The sequence below is a fragment of the Gambusia affinis genome, linkage group LG16 (assembly GCF_019740435.1).
Source record: "Gambusia affinis linkage group LG16, SWU_Gaff_1.0, whole genome shotgun sequence".
NCBI lineage: Eukaryota > Metazoa > Chordata > Actinopteri > Cyprinodontiformes > Poeciliidae > Gambusia > Gambusia affinis.
This window is the reverse complement of record NC_057883.1, coordinates 549,662-576,577: the sequence shown is the minus strand read 5'-3', so window position 1 is coordinate 576,577 and position 26,916 is coordinate 549,662. Positions and strand designations below refer to the sequence as shown.

General features: G+C 40.0%; 1 protein-coding gene across 7 annotated transcripts in view; it reads right to left on the bottom strand.

Annotated features, from left to right (window-relative positions):
- The window catches only part of LOC122845669 (nesprin-2-like), a 283,421-nt gene that overhangs the window by 191,451 nt on the left and 65,054 nt on the right, over nucleotides 1-26,916 (bottom strand). For all 7 annotated transcript variants that reach the window (XM_044141999.1, XM_044142000.1, XM_044142004.1 and 4 more), the window contains exons 16-26: nucleotides 22,074-22,167; nucleotides 21,799-21,998; nucleotides 19,854-20,018; nucleotides 16,910-17,050; nucleotides 16,701-16,802; nucleotides 16,377-16,556; nucleotides 16,124-16,282; nucleotides 12,751-16,044; nucleotides 11,908-12,030; nucleotides 2,425-2,552; nucleotides 1,791-1,872 (exon numbers count right to left, since the gene is read on the bottom strand). In XM_044141999.1, coding sequence (XP_043997934.1) covers nucleotides 1,791-1,872; nucleotides 2,425-2,552; nucleotides 11,908-12,030; nucleotides 12,751-16,044; nucleotides 16,124-16,282; nucleotides 16,377-16,556; nucleotides 16,701-16,802; nucleotides 16,910-17,050; nucleotides 19,854-20,018; nucleotides 21,799-21,998; nucleotides 22,074-22,167 — 4,668 coding nt within the window. The remainder of the gene's footprint in view (nucleotides 1-1,790; nucleotides 1,873-2,424; nucleotides 2,553-11,907; nucleotides 12,031-12,750; nucleotides 16,045-16,123; nucleotides 16,283-16,376; nucleotides 16,557-16,700; nucleotides 16,803-16,909; nucleotides 17,051-19,853; nucleotides 20,019-21,798; nucleotides 21,999-22,073; nucleotides 22,168-26,916) is intronic.

Below are 26,916 nucleotides of genomic sequence, written 5' to 3'. Positions count from 1 at the left end.
AACCGTCTCGTTGCAGAGAAAATAAAGGTCAGGGCTCCCATTAGTTTGTGGTTATTGTGAGTTAAATTGTTCATGAAAGTAAAATGTTTGTTTTTGCAGCGTTTCTGTATCTTACTTTGAAGGTTTAAATGTTACCATAGCGGCAAGAGTAAGAGAGAGACCCACACACGACACGAGCCAATAAAAGTACAACAGGTCCGATTGGTCCATGTATCCAGCCACATGACAGGAGCAACACACCAGACACCGATTCCACTCACAAACATTCCGATTCCAGAAGAAAATCCCATAAAAACCCAACATACCATGTATGAATTTAGAATAAACAAACACAGAAGACAATGTAGAAGCAATAGCGACAGTTTGTGGACTCATATTAAGCGTGTGTGTGTGTGTGTGTGTGTGTGTGTGTGTGTGTGTCATTGTCTGTGTTCACCAAAGCCAATATAAAAAAGGACTTTTCATAATCAGTTGTATCATATGTAAACATTGTGGCCCAAAACAATTCAATAATCACATCAAAAAGTTTGAAATGTTGTCTTCAATGTTTTTTTGATTCCTAAATATAATAGTGGGTGAGAGAAAATGTGTCAGTGACATCCCTTAACTTAAAATACTTTGTAAAACAGCGCTTTATGAAGTTTGGTCTGTTTACTTGTATTAGCTTTAGCCACATTCAATATGGCGGACGCTATGACTTATTGCAGCAACACTACATTTTGCTGGTTCATAAACAAAACGTAGTACCATACTGTCAAATTAGGGATTACTCAGGTCTCCCACTGGTACAGACCTCTTCCATTTTGTTAATGTTGTGTTCTTCAATTTGTTGAAGTGGTTTGCACTTCAGGGCCACCATATTTCATTTGACTTAACATAAAGTGAATCATGTTTTAAACCAGTCATGGCATATTGTATACATTTTGTAGGTATATCTTATATCTACAAAAACTGATTAACTATTTTCAGATGTCTTTATTTTTCTAACGCGGCTTTCAACAATAACAAAATATTTCGACCTGCTCTGCCTGAAAATTACACATTGCCAATTAATTACATGTGAAAGTTTTTATGGATTTTCTTTTACTGTAATTCTAAAATAAACACTACAGTTTTATTAAAAATAAAACTAATACTACTGTACTAATAATTTAAACTCCACAATAAACCATAATATTCCTCTAAAAGCACAGTAGAAAACTGAGTCCATCATAACATAATGACTGGATAAACTGTGATTCTGACCTCTGGTTTTCTGAGTTCTATGTGTCTGCAGAGGTTTTTACCCTGATCCTTTTTGTCTCATGTCAAACAGTCAAATTTGCTTTGTATTCGGCATGTCTTAAGATGTTCAGTCATGTATGTACATCTTCCTACTACTCACGTATTATTGCAAGAGTTTTCACTTCTGAGAATATGGTGAGGTACCAGATGGATGTTATAAAAGAGTACAGATATTGAGAGCAGCACTATATTTGTTGCCTTATGTGCTCCAAACTGTTCTGTCCATAACTCTTCCAGCGCTGTCAGCAAGAGGCATTTAACTCTGTGTCCATGTCAGAGATTATTTTCAGAATTGATTTGTTATGAATTGATTTAGTTGCCTCTGTGATGTACTCTATGCATCTGCACCAAGTATGTGTAAATTGTAATTCATGAAAATGAAGGACAGCCATCAGGTTTTTCCATCATTTAAAAAAAAACAAATGGTCAAATATTAACCTGTTCACTGGAATTTTACTGCTAACAGAAGGTCTTTTAACAGAAAACAAGGTTTTCTCTAGTCTTACCTCTCCAGAAACTGGAAGCTTTTCACTAGATTTTTTAGATCCCTTCTGTGTGGTCCCAACCTCACCAGAGCCTTGATGAACTCTTCAAAATAAAACAATAATAAACACCAGAATTAAGTTATACCCAATTTAATTTTTTTTAAATGCTGTAATAGAAATGTTTATAAAAACTGTTCCATATCCAAAGAAAGTCAATGAATTATTTTTTGTCTATTTTTCTAAATTAAGCTGAGATCATATGAGGTAATTTCATGCTTTTATGAATAAATGTCAGCATATCTTATATGTCTGTGAATATATAAGATATGCAAGATATGAGGGAATAATTCTCATATCTTCACATGTAGATGTGAAGACTATAAAGCTTCACATCCACATCTTAACCTAGGAAATAAGTGGATCTTGTTTCTGAAAAATAAAGAACCTGTCATTGCCTTTAAACTTGTGCTGATAACCTTCCTCCTGCTGCTCTTGAAGTTCTACACACAGCTCAAACCAGTGTGTCAGATTAATTTAACAGTATGAGACACAATAAATAGCTTTCAGATTACTATCCTCCCTTTCATTACATCACAGAGAATCAGGTTGTGATTAATCTTGATGTCTACTAAGCTGATACTGAATGGCAGCCAACCTCTTTTCACACTCCAGGAGTTGTGTCTGAGCCAGGTGATGAGTGTCCTCAGGACTCAGAGTGCCACACAGCTGTTTCAGGGTCTCCAACTGCTGACCAGCTTCTGCAAAGTCAGCTGGGAAGCAAGCCTGGGGAATGATCACATACAACAAGAATCAAGTCAAGTTTATTTGTGAAGCACATTTCAGCAACAAGGCAGTTCAAAGTGCTCTCCTACATAAAACACCATAAAGAACAAATGAAAAAAATAAAAAAGTGACAGATTTCACCCCAAAGTAGTTAGTTCTATAGATTTCTAAAAACATTGAGCTTAACACCGGTATGACTTGTGGTAGAAACACATGCATATAGAGTGACTGGAAGCTATACATACTCATGGGATAAATGAGTCTTACAAAAGGCCAGTTGCGTGCATTTCTCTGTTTTAAACAAAGAATAATCTGAGACTGAGGCCAGTGACAAGACAAATCAGTTTAAAACTTGCAAGAATAGCTCTTGACACAGGCTAAACAAACAGTTAAGATATGATTGTTTTTGTTGCATTAGATGAGTACTTACTTAAAATGTAATCATTTTAGCATCTTTTTACATTGATGATCTTGCACAAATAAAAACTGATTTCATTGATAAAATAAGACAGGCCTACAGGGCTAAACCCTTAGCACACCTTGGCCAGTCTGATACGTGCCCCTGCTACTGATCCCTGCTTACACCCCCCTGCGGAAACGTGTCCCCATCACAACCCAGACTGTCACCATCTGGCCTGACGATACCCCCCACCCCCAACTACAGGACTGCTTCCAAAGAACTGACTGGGAGGTTTTTGCACATCAGGACCTGGAAAACCACACCTCAGCAGTCTTGGACTACATCAGGTTCTGCATGGACAATGTCACTAGGAACAGACTCGTGAGGATCTATCCGAATAGGAAAACATGGATGACTAGGGAGGTCCGGGGCCTCTTGAAAGCCAGGAACGCTGCTTTCATGTCAGAGGACAAAGCACTCTACAGTTCTACCAGAGCCAACCTGAGAAGAGGCATCTGCCGAGCCAAGGCATCATACAGAGGGAGAATAGAGAAGCAGCTCAGGAGCAACAACACCAGGCAGGTGTGGCAGGGTGTCCAGCACATTACCAGCTACAGACCCAGCAACCAGCCATGCACGGAGGGAACCACTTCCTGGCAGAGGAGATGATTATCTTCTTTGCCAGCTTTGAGGCGACACCTACCACAGCTCCATCACAGCTGCCTGTCCACAGCAGCTCTGCTCTCACAGTAGAGGAGTGTGAGGTGAGGCAGGTAAGACCAACTGGCTGGAATCTTCACATAGATTTTTAACTAGTCCCTGTCTCAAGCCACTGTCCCTCTCTGCCTAAAGTCCTCTACCATTGTCCCCCTGCCTAAAAGAACCAACATCAACACCCTGAACAACTACCGTCCAGTGGCACTCACACCGATCGTCATGAAGTGCTTTGAGAGCCCGGTGTGGAGTCACATCCTCGCCCGCCTGCCTGCTGAGCTGAACCCTCTCCAATTTGCCTACACAGCAAAGAGGTCCACAGAGGACTCTGTATCCACAGCACTTCATGCCGCTTTGACCCACTTAGAGAAGTAGGAGAACTACGACAGAATGCTCTTTGTGGACTTCAGCTCAGCATTTAACACTATACTCCCCCAACGTCTGGTGTCCAAGCTAGTAAACCTTGGGCTCCCATCATCCTGGACTTCCTAACAGGTTGATCCCAGAGGGTCAGACTGGACCCCCACACCTCCACTGCTCTGAGCCTGAACACTGGATCGCCACAGGGTTGTGTGCTCAGCTAACTTCTCGACACCCTCTACACTCATGACTGTGTCTCCAACCACCTCAACAACAAGATCATAAAGTTTGCAGATGACACGACTGTTGTTGGTTTCATCTCAGATGGGAAGGTGGAGCTGGAGAACAGGATGAGGTGAAGCGACTGTCAGAGTGGTGCAAAGTCAATAACCTGCTCCTCTACATCTCCAAAACAAAGGAGCTGGTGATCGACTTCAGGAAGAACAAAACGGACATCCATCCTCTCACCATCAGTGGGACCTGTGTGGAGAGGGTCCCAGTGTTCAGGTTTCTGGACATGGAGTTGGAGGACAAGCTAACCTGGAGCACCAACACCAAGGAGCTGCTGAAGAAGCACAGCAGAGACTGAACTTTCAGAGAATCCTCCAGAAGAACTGTCTCCCCTCAGACCTGCTGCAGGCCTTCTATCACTGCTCCATAGAGAGTGTGCTCACGTACAGTCTGTGTGTCTGGTACGGCAGCAGCACATCCTCGGACAAGAAGGCGCTCCAGAGGGATGTCAGGGCAGCAGAGAGAACCATAGGCTGCCCCCTCCCCACCATGAAACAGATTTACACTTCCAGGCTCCGCAACAAAGTTCTGGACATTTTAAATTACTCTTCACACCCTGGCCATGGTCTCTTCCAGCTGCTGCCATCAGGCAAGAGATACAGAGCAATAAAAACCAGGACAAATCGCCTAAAAACAGTTTCTACCCGATGATCATGTCATGTTTACTCTGTGACACCTCCAGGCGCTGCAACCATCTTCTGATGTCTATTTATTTTTTGTTTTGTACTGTTTGTTTCTTATCTTTTTATTTATGTATATTTATATTTTGTGTTGTGTATGTGTGTATATAACCTGCACTTTAACTCAAGTCAAGCACGGTCTTAATCTTGTTGTAATCTGTTGATGACAATGACTAATAAATCTTATCTTATCTTATCTTATAATGCAAGTGATCAGATAAATTTGTGCATGTGAAATTTTGAGCTATTAAATGTAGACATGCATATGCAATATGACACAACACAAGACAGTTGAAAAACGTTCAACTGTCGCGCTCTGTGGCGGAAAGTGGTGGAAAACTTTTGCCTTTCACGTTTCATTCCTCCTCACGTGTTGAGTCCTTCAGTCTCACTACTGAAAGTCAAATCTTTCTCCATCATCAGCTCTCCACTGTAATGGTTTAACCAAACTGTTTTTTTCTTTTAATCATAGTCTTACCTTTTTTAACTAGAAACATTCCAGCTCAAATAAGTAGCACCAGAAATGCTGTGTGATGGACTGAGCAGTAAAAAATGAGTCAGGCAAAAATAAGCTTTTTGGGGGGGGTTTAACCCAAAACTAAAGTTAGATTTATAATAAAAATGACAAAGTTGGGTGTATAAAACAGGTCAAAGTAACAGATTTAATTCTACTCGGACTGAGAACACTAACTCAAACAAACAGACATATCTAAATGAGACAAAGGGGAAACTTAAATACTGGCTAATCAGCCCACATGAAAACACACAAAAATAACTGAAACTAACATAAGAAAATCCCATTCCCCCCTCTTGATGCTGAGTTGTGGTATGAACCAATGTGTGGTCTCCATAGGCTTGCTCCACCGTTTCTCCATCTCTTAGTTTCACTGAAGGACTGGAGCAGCTGGCACTGATGTAACTCAAATAATCATTTGATTGATCCCGTTTAATAATTACATGCATCCTTTCGTCTACTAACAAAATCATGGCCGATGTTAAAAAGAGCAGCATTTTCACGACAAGCCATAGTTGAGCTAACTCACCATAATCCCCACTGATAAGTTCCTTAGAGGAATGCAAGGAGCCTGAATGAGATGTGAAAGCAAGCAGATAGACTAAGATCCGTAGTCATTGGAAATTGTTAATGGACTGAACATATATAGCGCTTTTCCAATCATTTTGAACACTCAAAGTGCTTTACACTAGAGTCACATTCAGCCATTCACACACACATTTATACATAGATACGCAGATCAGTAGGCAATTTGGGGTGAAGTGCCTTGCCTAGGGGCGCAATGACAGGTGGCAGTAGGAAGCTGGAATCAAACTTACAACCTTCTGATCACAAGATAACAAGATACCCACAGAGCCAGAGTCGCCCCAAATAAAATAAATATATTTTTTTTTCAAAAATATCTTTATTAGAATTTTAGCAGTTTAAACAAACATCTTGAACAGTATGCAAAGTGTGGCAACAGCAGTAGTAGTATTACTATTAAAGTCAAAATAAAATAAAAAACACAAAAGGACAACAAAATGCCTCTCACATGAGTCTTTTTCCAAAACATCGATATACATATTTTTGCATTAAGCAAACTTAACTTTATAAATCTTTGTTCATTTTTAGTATAATTATTTATTTCAGGGTACAGTCCAAACACAAACAGCTTTGGCTCAAGAATTATTTGCTTGGAAATTATTTTCACAATTACATCTTTTACCTCTTTCCAAAACAGTGTAATTTTCTTACAACACCACATTCAGTGAACCAGAATTCCTCTGTCCTCTGTACATTTTGGACATACATCAAGTATCTCCCTATTTTACCTTATAAGGTCCACTGGTGTTATATAAACCCGCATTAACCATTTGAATTGAATCATTTTAAGAGCTGTGTTGATAGCGCTGGTGTGGGCCAGTTTATATGCTGTTAGCCAATCTTCTTCAGATAACTTTAGCAATAAGTCTTCTTTCCAAGCCTGAAGTCTATCATGAGATCCTTCAGATGTATGTAACATCATTGAGTGATAAAACTCTGATATGATGCCTTTCTTCAAACTGTCCTTTGTTAACATTTTTTCTAAAGTTGACTTGGCAGGTTTTGTCAACTCATTATTATTTTGATTCGTTCTTATGACGTTTCTGAGTTGGAAATATTAAAAGAAATGTTTCCCATCTAGGTGAAATTTATGTTGCAGATCCTGAAAACTCATTAGTATGTCTGAGTCTGATACATAAAGATTTTGAATCATTTGGACTCCTTTGTCTTTCCATGCTTTAAATGTTGATTCAGCTTTTCCAGGTACATAAAATTGGTTACCTCACACTGGACTGAACAGAGACAGAATTTGGTTCATTTAAAAATGTTTTACATCTCTCCATACTTTTATCATATTCTTCAGAAATGTATTTTTAATGTGTTTCAGAAGGTTTAATATTGAACTTGAATATAAATATGAAGGGAGAGTCAATTTTAAATCCTGAGTCTCCATGTCAGTCCAATGAGGAGAATGATTACTGCAATAAAACATCAAAAACCTCAACTGCACAGCGTAATAATACAAGTGAAAGTTTGGGCACTTCAAGCCTCCACGGTCATAAGGGAGGTACAGTAAAGACAAACGGAGTCTGGACTTCCTGTTGTTCCATAAGAAACATAACATCTTTATTTGTGAAAAGAATTCAGGAGGAGGCAGAGGAGTAACATTCTGAAATACATCCAGTAACTTTGGCAATAGGTTCATTTTTTTGATATTTATTCTTCCAATCATAGATATTGGTAGTGGCATCCATCTTTCAAATGAATTATCTACTTCATTCAAAATGAGTTTGTAATTGGTCGCAGCTTCCTGTTCAAGATCTGAAGAGATGTGTACTCCTAAATATTTAAATTCAGTAACTATCTTAAACTGGAATACATCTGAAGATGGGCTAATTCTTTCATTTGCATTCATTAATAGAAGACTTGTTTTTATTTTGTATCCAGATATCTCACTAAATAATTTAATTATTTCCACAATAATTTGTACTGATCGACTTCATTTTGATATGAATAAGATCACATCATCTGCGAACAAGGAAATCCTGTGTTGTGTAGGTCCAACAGTGATTCCAGTGAGATGAGGGTGTGAGCATTTTGCAATAGCAAAAGGCTCTATTGCCAGAGTGAACAGTAAAGAAGACAATGGGCATCCCTGTCTGCAGCCTCTATTGATCTTTATTGACTTAGATATGTTTCTGTTATTATTTCAGCAGAGGGATTATTGTATAATATTTTGACCCATTTTACAAAATTGTTTCCACAATTGAATTTTTCCATAACTTGAAAAAAGATATTCCCAGTGAACCCTATTGAACGCCTTCTGGGCATCTAGTGATAAAAGAATCTGAGGTATCCTTATTATAATGAATTATGATTAATAGTCGCCTCATGTTATGAAAGCCTTGCCTCCCCAATATAAACCCGTTTTGATTTCAGTCAATTGGATTTGGTAAAACCTTTTGTAAACGTTGTGCTAGCAGCTTGGAGATTATTTTCAGATCAGAATTTAGTAAACTAAAGTTCTCACATTTATTTGGAGCTCTGCCTGTCTTCGGCAAAAGGATAATCATAACAGTATTCATTGAGGGGGGAAATAATTTGAATGGAAAATTTCTTTAAACATATCTAATAATGGGGTCAAAAGCTTGTCTTTAAAGGTCTTATGTAAATACATTGGAAGGCCGTCTGGTCCTTCTCTTCTCCCTGATTTTATATTGTCAATAACCAGCCCTAACTCTTCTTTCATAATTTCTAGATTCAATTTGTCCTTTTCTTCCTCTGAGAATTTAGGTATATTTAAAAAAATAAATAAAATTGATTTGTTTTCTAATTTTATGTTTATTTCTGCTTTATACAATTCTTCATAGTAGTTGTTAAAAGTTGCATTAATTTCTTGGGGGTCTTGCAAGATTAGTTCATTTGATATAATAGACGTTATTGGTTGTTTAGTTTCTAACTGTTTTATTTGCCATGCCAGTAACTTGCCTGCTTTCTTGCCTTGTTCATAGAATGTTTGCCTGAGTCGCAAAAGACTTGATGCAGCTCTTGAAGCTGAATATTGATCATATTCTGCTCTCAAGATCAATAATTCCTTTTCTAGTTGAAAAGGAATTACTTACTTTAGCTTGAATTACTTTTATTTTATCTTCTAATTGTATTCTCGTTTTTTCAGTTTGTTTTGTTTTAGACCCTGTATAACTAGTAATATGTATAATATGAAGGCCTTAAATGCTTCCCATTTTATTCTTGCTGTTGTTTCTGTAGTATTAGCCTGGAAGAATTCATCAATTTGTTTTCCTAAATAGTTCAAAGTTTTTGTCTTGTAATCATTTATGTTGGAATTGGCACCTCCCTCTAATTTATTATATTTATAAACCAAACAACATGGAGCATGATCTGAAATTACAATATTGTCATAGTAGCAATCTTGAATTCTAAAAACAAACATCCTGCAACTTCAGCTCCTTCATCACTCTATGAATTGCAGCTCTACAGTTGTTATGCGACTAATCTAGTCCAGTTGATCTGTCCATATTTGCATTTAATACACAATTAAAGTCCCCCCCATGATGTGTGATCCTGTAAGCGTTGAAAGGGTGAGGAATGAATCATTATAAAAATTACTGTCATCCACATTAGAGCCATATATATTAGTTAAAATTAGAGTTTCTGACATTAGGGAGCCTTGGAGAATCCTCTTTTGTCTTTATTAGTGTTTTTAATTTGCAGTGGCACCGATTCATGTATTAGAGTCATAACTCCTCTAGAATGGAATGTGAACGGTATCCTATATATATTGCCCCTTCACCTCCTCTTTACCTTTAAGAGCCATATGTTCTCAACAAGAAGATACGTTTCCTGAAGAAATACAATTTTAATCAATCTATTCAAGACTTGCTTGACTTTTTGGAGGCGTTGAAGACCCCTGCATTCCCATGAAATAAAATAAAATTTTATGGTTTGAGGCATAAAGTAACAAAAGTAGTGGATTGCTTCATATTATAGAAATGTGAGACACAACAAAACCGGAAGTCAGAACACACATCCAGCACACAAAACGTAAAAAACTCCTTCCACCATTTCCCTTCCCCAAACTGGGAGAGTCCCACCCCAATCCATTAGACTCCCCTTATTGCCAGGAACCAATCCACAACCAGTGAGGATCAGCAGAACCACTCTTAGCCTATTCCACAGGAAATATCCTTGTTGCTGCTAAACAAGATTTTGGAACCCTGCCCACTGAAACTGAAAAACCTTTTAAAGGACAATTTTACACTTAAATGCTTATTGTTACAAAATTAGGAATATTAGGAGTATGTAACATACTTAGGAACATAAATATATAACAAACCAAATCGACGCATTGGAATGCAAAGCAAGACATGTATACTGCATGAGTACACGAGAACTGTAAGATATCATATAATGGATTTCAGTTATTTGTGCACTTTTCTTTACATATCATCTGAGGCTTCATTCTTAACTTAGTGCTCTGTGTGTCCTGAGCTCTCTCGGATCTTCTTGAGAAACTCACTTGCTTCCCCAGGTGTTTTGAATGCCAATGTTTTGTTTTCATAAGTCACTAGAAGTGTTGCAGGGTGAGTTACTCCATTGCAAATGCCCAATTTACGCAGCTCCTCCCAGATCGGATAGAATTTTTTCCTCAGCTGGTGAAGCCCAGTTGCCAGGTCGGGGTAGAAGTGTTGTTCCTTGTAGAAGATGTACTTTTTTTTCCCGTGCAGCTCGAATGATGGCTTGCCTTTCTCGGTAGTTGAGGAACTTCATTATCAAGGCTCTTGGTCGGGAAACGCCGTGTGCTCTTGGGCCTAATCTGTAAGTTCTTTCCAAGCTCATCAAGGGCTGCAGCGCCTCACTCCCCAACGCCCCCGGTATCCACTTCTTCAAAAAAGCACATAAATCTGGACCTTCCGCACCTTCTGGCAAATTCACAAGCCTTAAGTTATTAAAGCGAAACCTTGTTTCCAAGTCCATGAATTTGTCCTCCATCAATTTATTTTCAGCCTGCAAGGCGCTCACGTTAGCTTGTAGGTTAGCCACTTCATCTTCCGTGGTGGAAATAGGGTCCTCTACTCGTGACATACGTTCATCATAGTGTTTCATTTCTTGTTTTACATCTTGTAGTGTCACCATCACTCCATCAAGTTTCGCAGAAAACTAACTTCTTAATGTCTCCAATGCGGCTAGGATTTGATCCAACTTTCTATTTTCAGACTCGCTTTTCCCTTCTTGTGCAGCCATGTTTCTGTTAGCTTTGCAAGCTTCTCTATAGAGGTTATGGTCAAACAGCTTTGTTTGCTTGGATGCCTCGAATTCCCTTTGTGTTGTTTGGTCAAGCTAGGCATTGTACATCAAATTATCCTTTTTTTAGGCATAAATCTTTTGTGAACAGTGGTTATTTTTCCCATATTAAAGCAACAAGCAGCAGGGCAAAGTTCGGTACGTCTTCTCACGTGGCCGCCATAACCGGAAGTCCCCAAATATCACTTTTACTATTTTGGTGTTTAGGTGTTATAAAAAGATAAAATTACAACACTGTTATGAGTTATTTTGGGCTAAAAAGGTTGGCAAAAGACATTTTTAAACAACTGAATCATTAAAAAAAAATTAATTAAAAACCAGAAACAGAAGTGTTTCTGGTTTTTAACACTCTGGGAGTCAACCAGAGTCATTTGGACACCACAAGTTTTTGCTCTGTGCAAGGTCTGACTGTGCCCTTGATGCATTTTTGAGGGTTTTTTTGAACTGATGGTCTCCTCAGTGTGACGGTCTCCTCCTGAGCATCAGACTAAGACTGTGGGAGGGTTAAAATCACAATGAAGATTTTGAGCAATTCTTGTTATAACCTACCTCCCACTGTGATTGGACAGACTGAGTAAATAATGCCATCTCTTTGAGTTGAGACGGAGTACAGAAAGCCTCCATGCCCTTGGCTGCTCTCAGGAATTCCGCAAGTAACTCTGGGTCAAGAGCCTGCAGGAGGAAAAATGAAGGGAAGTCTCATCAGTGACTTTAATCTTTATGCTAATTAAATCTTTATACCAATAAATGTGATATAACCATATTTTTGATATGCCTTAGTTGAAAAAAAAATCCCTCTTTTTTTTACAAATCAGGACATACCTTTTACCTGGTTATGTAAATTTCTTGTACACTCAAAGAGAGTTTTTTTAAAAGTGCACAGTTTCTACATAGCCACCATTTATTAAACAAATATGGAGCAGTTGCTTATGACAAACTAAGCACATCATCATTGCTTTGATCAGATTTTTACTTGGGTTATTAGGGCTACAGGGAAATTAGAAAGTTATACAATGCTATTGCTGAATATTGCAATGACTATATCAATTGAATTCATGATTTCTTCAGTTTTCTTGTACTTATTTGTGCTTCCAGCTCTCTTTAAGACTTTCAGCATCTTGGACAGTGTAATCGGTCTCAGGTGGTTGACATGGGCTGTGTGAGATTTCATCCAACAAACAGAATATCTCATTTATATGCAGAGCTCAACTGGAATATATTAGCCAATAAGTATAACATTCCTAGCTGACTTTGCAAAATTAATATTGCACACACTGAAAAGATCAAAATATTTTTTTAATACAGGGAGAAAAAACAACATATTCTCACTAAAATAATCTGTGTTTTTATATGTTAACCATATGCTGTGTTAAGCAAATAAAATCTATTCACCTCTTTTACTGATGCTTCCTCAAATGTCAGGCACTTGTCTTTGAAGACAGAGATTGTTTCCATGATATGCGCTTGCAGGCAATGCTTGGCTTCCTCGAAGTGATTACTGGCCAGAGCCTGGGCCTTCACGTAGGCCTCTGTGTAGGCCTGGGAAGGCACTTGATCTAGTGAGGATGGTTTAGTGAAGAGATTCAGAGATTCCACATGAATCTGAGAAATAAGTGCTGACACTGGTTGACTTGTCTGAGGGGGCAATTGAACCCTGGACTGTGTCAAAGTTTGGGACTTGGTCAACTCTGGTGAATGAGCACTCTGCTGGGTTTGTAGTGAAGATTGGACTTTAGGCTTGGGTACTGGCGATGATTGCACCTTAAGTTCAGTTACTGATTGAACACTGCGTTGAATCTGTGACTGAGCTGTTGGTTGTGATGAAGTTCTTGTCACCACATTGGACTGCTGTGTAGATTCTACATCAGGTTTTTCGGGAGACAGAACCACAGACCTTTTTTCCACCTGATGTTCATCTATAGGTTCTATGGCAGACACAATACCAGGTGCAGATGGTGAGCAAACTTGGGCCTGTGGTGTCTGCTCCTTCTTGATTTGCAAAGTTTCTACATTGAGTATCGTTGTTGCTGTAGCAATTAGTGGAATGGGGTCACTTATGGGTTTTGTTTTTAATTGGGCTGATGATTGTCCTTTTGGCTGAGCTAACAATTCAAACAGAGTTGCTGGATCCAACTCTGCCTGACCCAGAGGTTTGGCCTGGGGAGGTGTCACACTTTTGATTTCAATCACTGGGTGCGACAGGACTTGGAAGTGTGTGGATTTGGGAGGGAGCTGATGAAAGAGAGGATTAGACGAAGGCTGATTATTCTTAGCAGGAGGTTTACTTTGTAGCTGTGTCTGGGTCTGTGTTTGGGACTGGCCTTGAAGATTGTGTATTTGGTACTGTGTAGAGAACTGTGACTGTGCTTGGTCAGGTGGTGATGGTGGTAGAGGTATTTGAGTTTGAATCTGAGGTTGAGAGTGATGTTGCCTTTGGAGAAGGTGCTGAGCTGGTAAATATGTCTGAGATGGAGGTTGGTGATAAGTATGGGGCTGTGGTTGCGGCTGAAACCAGGTCTGTTGCTGAATCAGGCCTTGTTCTTTCTGTGCTATATTATAAGCTCTCTTCTGGGGACTCTGTTGGACGTGACTCTGGGAACTTATTTGGGGATTTGTTTGAGTCCAGGCTTGAGTATTTCTCTGGGGACTAATTTGAGGCTGAGTACTGGATAGATCCACCACATACGCATGGGAGCTGATCTGAGTTGTTTGCTGTGGCCACTGTGGCAAAACATGAGCTGCTGAATATTCCCCAGAATGTGAACCTTGAGCAATTTGCTGGCAACACATTTGTGAAACTGGATGCTTTTGTTGTGGAATGGCTTGATTTTGTAGCTCTTGGTTTTCTGCACACTGCTGAGCTGAAAACCGAGGCTGAGGATAAATCTCAGGGCAAAGGAAAGGTTGAGTTGTAGCTTGAAGATGCTGAACAGACATGTGGGTTGCAGGCCTAACTTGTGGCCATGCTTGCAGTTGGCATGGAGAATAAAGACCTTGGTGAAAGGCTGGTGACTGGCTGAGAGTTGTGGGATCTGTAGCTGAATGATCTTGATAACGGACTACATGTTGGCCCTCATGACAAATTTGTGGCTGAGGTTGATGTGGACCAATAATATTCTGAGCCTGGTCAATGGAAAAAGTATTAGTTTGAACGTTTGCTCTTTGCTGAGAATGGGTTTGAGCCTGCGTAATTGACTGGGAAATGGCTTGAGAATAAGCCACAGGTTGAGGTGGTGCAGGAGCTTGATCTCCCAAATTTGCTGGGATCTGAGGTTGGCACACTGAATGAGCAAAAAGCTGTGATTGTTTGTTCAACTGGGGTGGAGGGAGAGACAGAGTCATACTTTGCTGACCTTGGGTTTCAGGCCTGTCAGTTGTTGGTGGCTTAGGGGAAGGGGGTCTAACAGGACCCCAAGATTGTGGATGACTACGAAGCTGAATGTGGGACGGCACGGGAAGCTGGATAAAACCTGGTGGAGATGCCTGATAAGGGGATGTGGGTCTGATTGTAGTCCCTGCAGGGATATGCAAGGGAAGATGAGGTCCATAAAGGACACCTGTTTGACCATGACTGTGGGATTGTGGAAGTATTTGTTTCTGTGACTGACTGATTCTGGTTTGGGACATGGCTGATGGTGGTTGTGGACCATCTGCACAAGAGTAAACCAAACTTCTGGACTGGATTTGAACCTGGGGTACTGACTGAAGATTAGCCTGTACCTTTGGTTCTGACTGATTTATGACATGTGATTTTGTATAAGACTGGATCTGAGATTTATTGTTGGTGCCTGAATCAGGTTCTATCTGTCTAACAGGTGGGTGTGGTTGTTTTTTACTGTCTTGAGACTGCTTCTTTTGTTGCTGCCCTTCCCTTGCAGACTGGTATTGTTCTTTTTGTTGTTGTGTTTGCGCAGTCACCTTCACTTGGGATTCAGGGGTTTTTTGAGAAGGAGCTGGACTTTTTCTTTCTGGATGGGCTGCTTTCTGAAGCCATGGACGGTTCTTGATGGCCTGAGCCTTTCTGCTTTGAAGTTCTTGTGAACTCAGAGATTTTTTCTTTGGAGCTGGTTGCTGACATAAAATCTCCTCAGCTGCCTGTTTAAAAAGTGTTTCTTCTTTTACAATTGGGAGTGTGTGTTGTTTCACTTTAAACTGGCAAATTGTTTCAAGACCGTCTTGTTGCTCTTGCTTATCCTGACATGGTTGTGGTTGTTCTAGATTCAACACTTGCTCTTTGTTCTCTACTAGTTTTTGCTCTGGTTTGTATTTAAATGGCTGCTGTTTTTCTTGCTCATGTTTTTTGCTAAGGTCCTGTTGTGGTTGCTGCTGAGGTATCTGACTAGTATCTTGAATTATCTGACGTTTTTGTGCATTGGTTTCTTGGCAAGTCCGAATTTGGCTCTCTATCTGTATTGCAACTTGTGCATAGGTATTTGGCATTGATGGAGACATTATCTTTTCTTCTCTGTATTGTTGTACAACTATCTTTGGCACAGAGGCTTCTTCATTGTGATTTGAAATGCCATTTGTCTCTGACTGATGAGTTGGCATCTTTGTCTCTGACAGCCTCAAGTGTTGAGGCATTATTTTAGCCTGAATTAAATTTTCTGATAGAGGACTGGCTTCTGGGGGGCTTCTACTTTTGTCCCTTCTTGCACTGAGACTACTGAGCAAGCCAATAGCTTCCTGGAATAGAACACATACATTAGGAAAACATCTGTTCGTAGCCTGTAAGTCAATGTGCATTTGTGGAAAAACAACTGGCCTGGGACTGGGCAACAGCATTTTGAACTCGTTTCTGCATTGCAGAGGCATAAAGGTATTGGATAGGCGTAGTTTTCTGCATAGTCATAATTATGACCTGCAGGTCTTGCTCCTCTGTGACCACCTGGCCCTCCAGCTGTAGACCTCGGGAAATGACAACCTGCAAATGGAAATGTTGCATAATAAGCATAAGCATAAATTTCTCAAAAAAGACCTTAGGGTAGAATACATTTTTGTTCCATGGGGCATCATACCCTCGCTCTTGGGTCCTGTCCCTGTAGATTTTGTTGTTGATTTCTGGCTCTAAGCACCTCATACAGCTCCCTGGCCTCCATTTCCCAGAGTAGAAGTTCAGCTAGTCTTGTGTCCAACCCAGACACACTATGCTGGAGCTCTGCACAAACTTGTTCAGCTTCAAATAAGGTTTGCATTACCTAAGGCAAAAATAGTAAAGGGGAGTGATATCTTAACATATTTGTGCTTGTCATATGTAATATTTATGAAAGAAAACTACAAAAATAAACATACTGTAGTTGGAAAAATATCAAAAAGACAAATGCAAGGATACTCATTCTTACTTCAGGTATAGCATGTCTAAGTTTCTGAAGCTGATCCAGTGGCCATTCTGCAGATGGCTCAAGAGCCCCAAGATTTACTTCTTTTATCTTCTTTAGCATGAGCTAATGGTGGGGAAATACATTTTAGCTGAGGAAATCTTGTTAGAAAATGAAAAGAAAGCAAATGAACATTATCTGCAATGTACGGGTGATGTCTCTGTTGGTCTGACCTGTAAGTGATTCCTGCGCACTCTCAAAGGACCTGCCATTGCTTCTAGAGGCTCTTTCAGAATCAGAGTAGCCTCTCTTATCAAATATTGGAGATCCTGACAGTTTGTTGGCAAATCTGCAAGGGGTGCTGTTGTGTTCTCCTGAGAAGACAGAGTGTGTGTGAGAGGTCGGACGGACGGACAGACAGAAACCTTTCTGCAGGGAAATTGAAATTTCTGTCTCCCACGCATCACTCTTGGTTGTAGTTAAACCATGTTACTCCTGGAACTAAAACTGTTCAAGGCTGCAGAAGATTTAGAACATGCTTTTTTGTTTGGGAAGATCCAGATATTTTTTTCCCTGTAACATTGCCAGTGCAGGTCTTGATAGGACTTTGTCCATCCTGCAGCTGCAGAGAGGCATCGTCAGGCCAGCTTGTGATGGTTCTCATCGTGTTACGTTCCGATTTTCTCAGGTGTGTATATGCAGGAAACAAAAACAGTGACAGGTGGTCAGACTGCATCAGATGTGAGTGTCCTGCTTGGCTCTTTAAGCCAGCTGGATGTTAGAGTAGGCCTGTAGAGGGATGACGCTGTCTACACAGAAGTTTATGTATTTGGTCAAATACTCAGTCATGGCACTGATGTCATCTCCATCTCCCTGGCAAATAGCACTCCAATCAGTTGCTTCAAAACAACATTGTAGGGCCTCTTCCGCTTCCTGTGACCAACTTCCTGTACTAACAGTAATCTTCCTAATAGGTAGTCTCTTCACAAGGAGTTTGAATCCAGAGCAGAGAAAAACAAGATTATGATCCGATTTCCACAGAGGAGGTCTTGTTTTGGAGACATATGCATCCTGGACACATTGCCACAAATGCATTAGGATATTTTGTCTGTATCTTAGCAACTATGGAACTGATGTCATCACATGCATTATCGCCAATAGCTGAGGGTGGAATGTAAACAGCTACCAAAATAACACTGGTGAACTCTTTTCGTAAATACTGACAGAAGCAACAACATGAACAGGCAAGGTGGGTTGAGTGTCTTGCCCAGGGATGCAAACAATGAGGGCAACCCATTAATTGCAGGGCGAACTCATATTGCAGATGCCCCAGACACCCTCGTAATCTGTCCAAGTACACAGTATCCAAAACAAGAAACAGTTATCCAAAGATTACTGCCTTCCATTCCAGAAAGGCAGTAATGAAGTTATGAAAAAAAAAAAAAATTCAAAGAAAGCACAACATGCACATGTTTCTGCCACCCTGGGTGACACAATTCAGCCTTCATTTGTAACTATTAAAGTTTTTATTATTTTAAGGCATACATCTATACAACCTCTCCCAACTCCCAAGTCCCCTAATAACATAAATAAATAAAAAACACAAATAGAACAGAGCAAAACAAAACAATACCGCCAGGTCAGCGCATATCTAATCAATAAAAGTTTCACAAAAAAATAAATAAATAAATAAAAAATGGCACGTACAAATATCCTCGATGTTAGCAGAAACAACCACAGTAAACAGAAATAATCACTCGTCAATACTTTCCAAAACAGCAGTTCATCACAGGAATTGACTTGTCCCAGTATTGCAGAAAAGAAAACTGTTCCAGGATTTTGTGAAGTTTTCTATGTGTTACGACTGGGGTCGTTTAACTTCATTATGGAAATGAGTGTGCAGGTGCCTTTTATTGATTGGTGCCTGGAGAACGACGGGGGACGTCCGATTGGTCGCTTCCGGAGGTGACGGATATAAAAGCTGGTGACGCGGACGTCCTGCCATCCATCCTCGGCTCATCCCAACCGACCAACTGTTCAATCATGTAACGTTCTGGAGTTTGTAGGAGTGAGCTGCCATTTCTGTTTCCCTAGTTTTCTCATGTTTTTTTTAGTTAGGGAGGTAAGTTGTTGTCATTTGGTTTATTTACTTTTAATTAGGTAAGTTGATTAATATTCAGATAGTTTCCTTTTGTTTGTTGTTTTCGGCATTAGCTCATTCTGAAGTCATACGCTCCATTTGTAACATTTCAATTGAAAAAATACATCTCTTTAAAATAAATATAATTGTAAAATGTTCAACTCAGTGTGTGTTGGTTGCTTGGGATCTGAAGAGGATGGATCCTTTATGTTATGATCTGGCCACGCCTAGACGGGTCGTAACATTATTTGACTTGGGCAGCATTTGTTCATATGACACTATTTCCAACATCAACTCCAACCAGTTTTTAATATTCGGAACAGTTGAGGATTTCCCTAGTCTGAGGATTATTCTGGCAGCCGTGACCGTCCCCACCTGCACCACTGTGCTTTGGTGTTTTGACATATTAGGCATCACTGTTTGATCTCCCAATAAGCAAAGTCTTGGTGACATGGGTATCCCCACAAATATCCACTTTCCAATGTGTTGTAACTAGGGTGACCAGACGTCCTCTTTTTCCCGGACATGTCCTACTTTTCAGACCTAAAAAATTGTCCGGGGGGAAATTTAAAAATCGTCCGCGATTTTGGTCAACTGCCTTAAAACACATTACATAGCTTACAGTGCATTGTGATTACCCCGTTGGCGCATGTGCCCCCAACAAAAAGAAGTGTCCTCCTTTTCAGAAACCCAAATCTGGTCACCCTAGTTGTAACACTTCTTTCCAGAATGGGTAGATGCATTTACACTCCCATGTCGCATGTATAAAAGTTCCTGGTTCCGTTTTACATTTCCAGCATAAGTTATTGGCGAGCAGGCCCATTCTATGGAGCCTGGATGGGGTGAAATAAAATCTTATAGTGCGTACATTTCCCTCTCGATTCTTTAATAGATTTTCCATTATTTGAAAGTACATTCAACAACTCTTCATCAGTAAAAATGCAGCCAAGATCCCTCTCAGCAGTCATTTGTAAGATAAAAACAAATATGTGAATCTAGAACATTACAAATCACATTTTGTTTCTTGAATGACTTACCAAAGTGTTTTCTTTGACACACTCTGCCCAGTGCTTGTTGAGTTTCCATAGCTCTTCTGCCAGACCTCTACTGGTCTGAGGGTCTGTTGACTCTATCAGGAAATTAGCCAGCTCATTTAAATGGGCGTGCCTAGAGCCCCACTCACTCATCGACTCAGATGTTACCTGTAGAAAACCATGCAGCAGCAGAAATTAGAAATACTGTACCAATGGAAAAGAAAGTGTCCTGCTGGTCATGTTAAAGTTGTATGTCCAGCTGCTGGTAAGATTATAAGCAACTGTAAACTCTGTTCTTATGTGTTTGAGATAATTATTTACATAGTGTTAGATTAATTAAAGTAAGGAATGCGTCAAACATGTATCACAATTTCCAGACTACTGAGTGCACCTGAAAATAAGCCACACCAGGAAAGAAAAAAACTTACACTTGTGAACTTTCAAAAAATGTTATAATTATTGTTATTATTACAAGATAACTGTTGAGTGTTTTAACGTTTCATTTTCTGGCTGGTATGGTCACATGAGCTGTAGACTAAAACACAAATTTTAAGATTTGTTTTAATGACAATGTAAAATCGTAGTTAAACCACAAAAAGCTTATCTCAACTGTTTGCAGAAAGGACATTGAAGATGGCAAGAAATATTTTAGCAGATGGAATCCATCATTTTTTTCGGCAGTTTGAACCTCTAAGCTCATGAAGCCGTTATTGTGTCACTCTGGCAACTAAGAGCATAACCATTTGTATATATATATTTACTGACATGTAAACTGTTTAGTTTACATAGACCTAACATTGGACTTAATTTACTTGATTTACATGTTGCAAAATATTGTTTTTAACTTGCTACATGAAGCTCATTTCGAAATGAGCTTCATGTAGCGCTGAGGCTTAAATACAATTTCTTAATGTATATAGCTTCTATAGTTAATTATTTTTATGTCTTTTATATGCCTGCTAATTGATACGTATTGTTGGATTGGACAGTGCTTATTTGTGATGCATTGCTTCCAGAAAACCATTCTATACCAATGCAGGACAAGCAGAAATCTGTCACAAAAATATTGGTAGCACCATGATTTATTATTATCAGATATATCTATTAAATAAATAAAAATATTTACTGAGGTTTTTTGCAGTGTTGATTTACAGTAATTCCATGTATTTTCTACGGTAATCAAATGTTTCAGATATTATGGCCAGGAACTGTTGATATTTTGCCATTTTTACCGTAAAATTACAGAATATTTTTTTACAGTGTAAATCCAAATAGATTTCTACTGCTACATCTGTGCAGGTGCTGATGCAGTAGCCAGCTGTAAACAGTTTTTGGCTCAGTTGGTCTTGATCAGCCGATCAGAAACTAAAATATATAATCCGTTTTCAGTCAGACCGCAAAGCATTGTGCTACCAAATTGTGCTAATGATACTTTATCAGAGCGCTGCACAGTGGTGCAGTTGGTAGAGCTGTTGCCTTGCAGCAAGAAGGTCCTGGGTTCGATTCCCCGGCCGGGGTCTTTCTGCATGGAGTTTGCATGTTCTCCCTGTGCACGGTGGGTTCTCTCCGGGTTCTCCGGCTTCCTCCCACAGTCCAAAAACACGACTGTCAGGTTAAATGGTCTCTCTAAATTCTCCCTAGGTGTGAGTGTGTGTGTGAATGGTTGTGTGTCCTGTATGTCTCTGCGTTGCCCTGCAACAGACTGGTGACCTGTCCAGGGTGACCCGCCTCTCACCTGGAACGTAGCTGGAGAGGAACCAGCAACCCTCCTGATCCCATTAGGGACAAGGGTGAACAGAAAATAGATGGGTGGATACTTTATCAGTGGATACATAGTTCTCGTCAGTGCCTCCTAACTTAAGATCTAATATTCACTTCAAGTAATAGCCTGTCATTTGGTTTGAACTGACTCTGTCATAATTCCAAACTAAATGTTTGAGTGTAATACCATTAATATTCTGCCTTGATTGTGCATTGCAGAGCTCTGTTCAAGCCAAGCCTGAAGTGAACTCAAACAGTCAATGTATGAGTTCCAGGCAGACAGAATCCGGCCAATCAGGATCTTGGCAGATGACACCTCCTCCAAAACAACAGCAGTGTTCTCCTCAAGTTGCTTCACCTGCTGACTTACATGGTGGTAATCGGGAGCTGATAAGTAAAGATCAACAGAGATTAAATACTTCCAGAAAAAATCCCATGTTCCACCTATTAGTTCTTACTTACCGAGAGCAGATTTGCTTGAATATTTCTCAGAAATTTGCTTTAGCTTGCAAAGTGCAGCCTCAAGCAAAGAGGGGAGTTCCTGTTTGTTCATTTCCTGTGATCATCAAAATGGGTTAGGGTTACAAATCTAGTATGGCATCAAGTCTTATCCACACAAAATACACATACTGTAATACACATACTGTATAAACACAATTTCAAGTTTATAATAAACCTCAGTTACATACAGTGGCCCTGAGGTACAAACCACTTCAACAAATTGAAAAACAAAACGACATTGAAAAAACGGAAGAGGTATATCCCAGTGGGAGACCTGAGAAATCACTGATTGGACAATACTACTTTTTTGCTTTTGAACCGGAAGGTATTGCTTGAATAAGTAGATGCCTCACATTGCTGCGATACACCCTATTGAAAGTGGCGTAGCTGCCAGTAAGCTAATAAAAGTAAATGGTCCGAACTTCATAAAGCGCCATTCTACAAAATATTTTAAGTTAATGAATGTCACTGACATTCATATTATAGTGACTCACTATAATATGAATGCCAGCACATGAAATAGGGATTGTTCACTCCACTGCCACTTTCAAGATGGCGGCGACATAACATAGGACTCAGTCTACCTATTCATGTCTATGGTCCAATCAGCGATTTCTCAGGTCTCCCACTGGGACATACCTCATCCGTTTTGTTAATGTTGCTGCGTTTTTGTAATTTGTAATTGTGCTTCGTCAATGTTGTTGTTTTTCAATTTGTTGAAGTGGTTTGCACCTCAGGGCCACCGTAGTTACAGACATTAGGTGTGTAGCATTACATCTCGCTATGTTAAAGGTCCACAATTTCCCTTTAAAGTAAAGTCTGTCTCGAAGCACCACCATGACAGCAGCAGATTACATTTGCAACACTGCCAAACTCTGAACATGGTCAGAGTGAAATGGACCTAGAGTCAAACAAGCATGAAATCTGAAAAATATTGACCAGTAAATCCTGAACTGAAATATTCTACTCTGATCACAGATTCTTTGAACCAATTTGTGATTTATAAAAAAAATTAAAAATGGGGATTTTTCCTTTTCTCCCAATATATGGCCAAAATGTAGTCTCATGCTTGCAAAGTCATCTTTGAGTAGATAATCTATGTGTATAAAAATATTTACATTGTTAATCCAGAGTCCCAAAAATTCTAGATAGATTTTTTAGTTGTTTCAAATGAAGTTAAGGACAACAGAAGTAGAATGTTTTTATAAGCACACCACAACTTCTGCTTGTGGTGGATGTTTAGAATGTGATATATTTTAATTCAGTGTTATTTAAAATATAACAGTTAAATCAGTTTATCTATATATAAAAAAACACAAATCAATTGTAAAAAAAGAAAAACTAAGTCAATTCAGTCCAGTCATACATACATTTCAATTGATCCCAACTATAAAACAATGCAATCACGTTGTTTTTTCTACCTAAAGAAACCCAGCAGATTACAAAAAGTCACTGATTTGGAGGATTTCCTCCTTCATTTAGCAGCAGTGAATGACTGCTTGTAACTTTGACATTGACTTTTCAGGAATTTCTCACAGTGTTTTCAGTTGCATGTTTCGACAGCATGAAGGAAAATGCCCTTTTCACATGAAGAAACCTCCATAGGTTTCTTCATGTGAAAGAACCTTACTCAGTGTGAAGGTACATCTCCCAGAACTGATTGGAGTTTTAACAATAAAGAGTGATACAAAAAAACAGGAGCACTGAACCAGCATTATTTTCAATACTACAGAAAAGTAAAATGGTAAAGGCAGTAGTAGTTCCTTTAGTAAAGCTCTATTTCTTAGCAACTGCTTTCTCACACAGTGTGACATCACCACTGCTCCTACCATTAAAAAAGGAGTAAAAAGTATTCAGTATATGTTATTAATATAATATTCTGTTAAAGAGAATCAATCAAAACTTTCCAAAACAATAAGAAATTGGCCTCAGCATTCTGTTTGGTGCATCTTCAAAAAACAAACACCTTTATGAGTGTCCTGCAAGGGACTGGTGACCTGCCCCCTGTGAACCCTGCCTCTCAGATGTTGACTGCTTGGGATAGGCACCAGCACCCGTCTAGACTCTACATGGATAAGCGTTTTAGATAATGGATGGATGAACCTTTACTAGTTGCTGGGGTGAAGAGAAATTATTATGTGGTGAAAACTGATCTAGGATTGGAAAGACGCAATCTGACTGCAGGGAATCTGGGATTGTCACAGCTGCTACTGAACAGTGACCACTCACATCTGATCATCATCTCCAGCTGCTGCCATATAAGAACAGATCTCCCTCCTGCACAGCGTCAGATTGTTGTGAAACCCTCAGCGGTAACACCTTCAGGCTTGCTGTAGCTACTTTAGCAATTTGCCTGGTTACTAACCTGTCTGTCTCTTCCCTTCTGTCAAGTTGCCCTTCCTGTCCCTGATTCTGACCTACTCCACTGGATTTGGACCTCCTAGCTTTTGACCCTCTGTCTGTCTGACCCTGAGATCTGTAACCGGCTGACCTGGATTTGGAGTCCCTGGCTCTGGTCTGTCTGACTGTGAAAAAGCTAATCCCTCAATAAACACCTGCTCTGTATTCACTGATGAGTCCCTGCATCCATCAGTGCCTAGATCGTGTCAGACCAATCTGACCAAACAACATGAACCCGACTGAACAGGAATCCACTGCATCCCTGAGGGACATCATAGGCCAACAAGGCGTTTTGCTAGGGAAAAACAGACATCGGCTCTCTGGACTGGAAACAGCCAGCCAAGCTCTCCATCTGGAAATTTCGCAGTTCTCCTCACAGGTAGCTAAACTAACCTCAATGCTTACCTCTTTTCCAGGGTCATCAGAAGCTTCGGCTGCTCCATAACCCGCCTCCTCACTGGCCGAACCTCCTGCTGTCCCCACTCCAGTAACTTCTTGAGCTCCATATAAATCTGATCACCCACCATTCTCAGGTGAGCTGTCAAAATGCCAGATTTTCTGTTACAATGCTGTATGGTGTCGTGTTTTTAAGAAAACTGCGCTGAGTCAAACTGTATCATCGTTATCGGTTTATTCCCAGATCACCAAACATCCAGCATAGACTTCATTACCACAATCAGCATCACCTGGACTACTTAAGCCTGTCGCTTTATGACGTCACCACAGGTGGCCATTTGTAGTCTTTAACTATGCATAACATTAACACCACTTCTCCCCTCTCTAGAATCAATGGGTGGACTACCATTGATTCAACAGACCTTAGAGGATTATTCTGCCTCTATAGCTGGAAGGTCTGTTTCTACCTAGAGCTAGAAGAAAAAGCTACAATAAATAGAAATACATATTTAAATTTTTAACATAACATTTACATCAATCATTTCTTTTCCCTTAGCTACAAATTCAGTCTATCTGGTTTCACAACCCGTCTCCCAAACCTGGTTCTAGGAGTAGGTGAAAGTTCAGGAAAGCTCTGCTGTGAAGATTCCTCAGAACTCGGTGGAACTTGTTCTGCAACAACATCACCTTCCGGTACTTCTGGCTCTGTCGAAGGCTCCATGGTAACCAAATGACGACGATTTCGCCTAATCAATCCATGTGGTCCTTCCACAATGTATGACCGTGGAGTAGAATGACTGGTAACCACTGCTCCGCTTGTGCCTTGATCTTTAATCCACACGCCTTGTCCTGGAGTAAGTTTACTAAGAACTCTTGCTCTGTGGCGTGAATCATATCTCTCTGCATCCTTTAACCTTCTCTCCTTTTCTTTTTGAGCAATGATCTTACTTTTTGGAAGAACTGGCCTCAACAAAGATGGAAGTGTTGGCACAGTCGTGCGAAGCCTTCTTCCCATAAGGAGCTCTGCTGGACTGTACCCATTCCAAAGTGGTGTTGCTCTGTAGGCGAGTAAGGCTAGATATGGATCAGCTGCTTTCTTCAACAAGTTCTTTATGGTTTTAACTGCACGTTCAGCTTCCCCATTACTTTGTGGATATCTTGGGCTACTTATAATATGGCTAAATCCATATAACTTAGCAAATGTAGCAAAAGCAGCACAGGAAAACTGAGGACCATTATCTGTGATCATTACTTCTGGAATGCCGTGACGTGCAAACATAGATTTCAGGTGAGGAATCACATCTACTGATCTTGTGGGACTTAGTTGAGCAATTTCCACAAATCTTGATGCATAATCCACAACCAGAATATAATTTTTCCCTTGCAAAGTAAACAGATCGGCCCCAAGTTTTTGCCATGGTCTGTCTGGATACTGTGATGGCATCAATGGCTCTGTGGGATTTTCTTTCTCTCTGTTGCAGGTGTGGCATTTTAGAACCAGTTCTTTTAGCTGCTGGCTCAGTCCAGGCCACCACACTGACTGCTGTGCTCGTTCTCGGCATTTCACCACTCCCTGATGTCCCTCATGTAGTTTCATGAGCACATCATTTCTCATAGTTGAAGGAATAACAAGTCTTTCTCCTTTTAACAAAAGACCATCATTCACTGTAAGAAATGCCTTTTCAGCCCAATACAGTCTGAGTGCTGGTTCACTGTTGTAATGTGTAGGCCATCCTTCCTCACACAGCTGCATCACACGTGCACATATACTGTCCCTTTTCAGCTCCTGTCTCAGCTCTTCAAGGTAGCCAGTGCTTGCAGGCAGGTTTTGGATCACATTATCTACATAAATTTTTGAATCTTCAACCAACTTTGTTTCAGTTGTTGATAAGTTTTCTAACATAGGGGCACGTGACAGTGTGTCAGCTGTCCACAGATGTTTCCCTGGCACATATGAGATGGAATAGGAATATCTCATGAGACGCATTCTAAAACGCTGAATACGTGG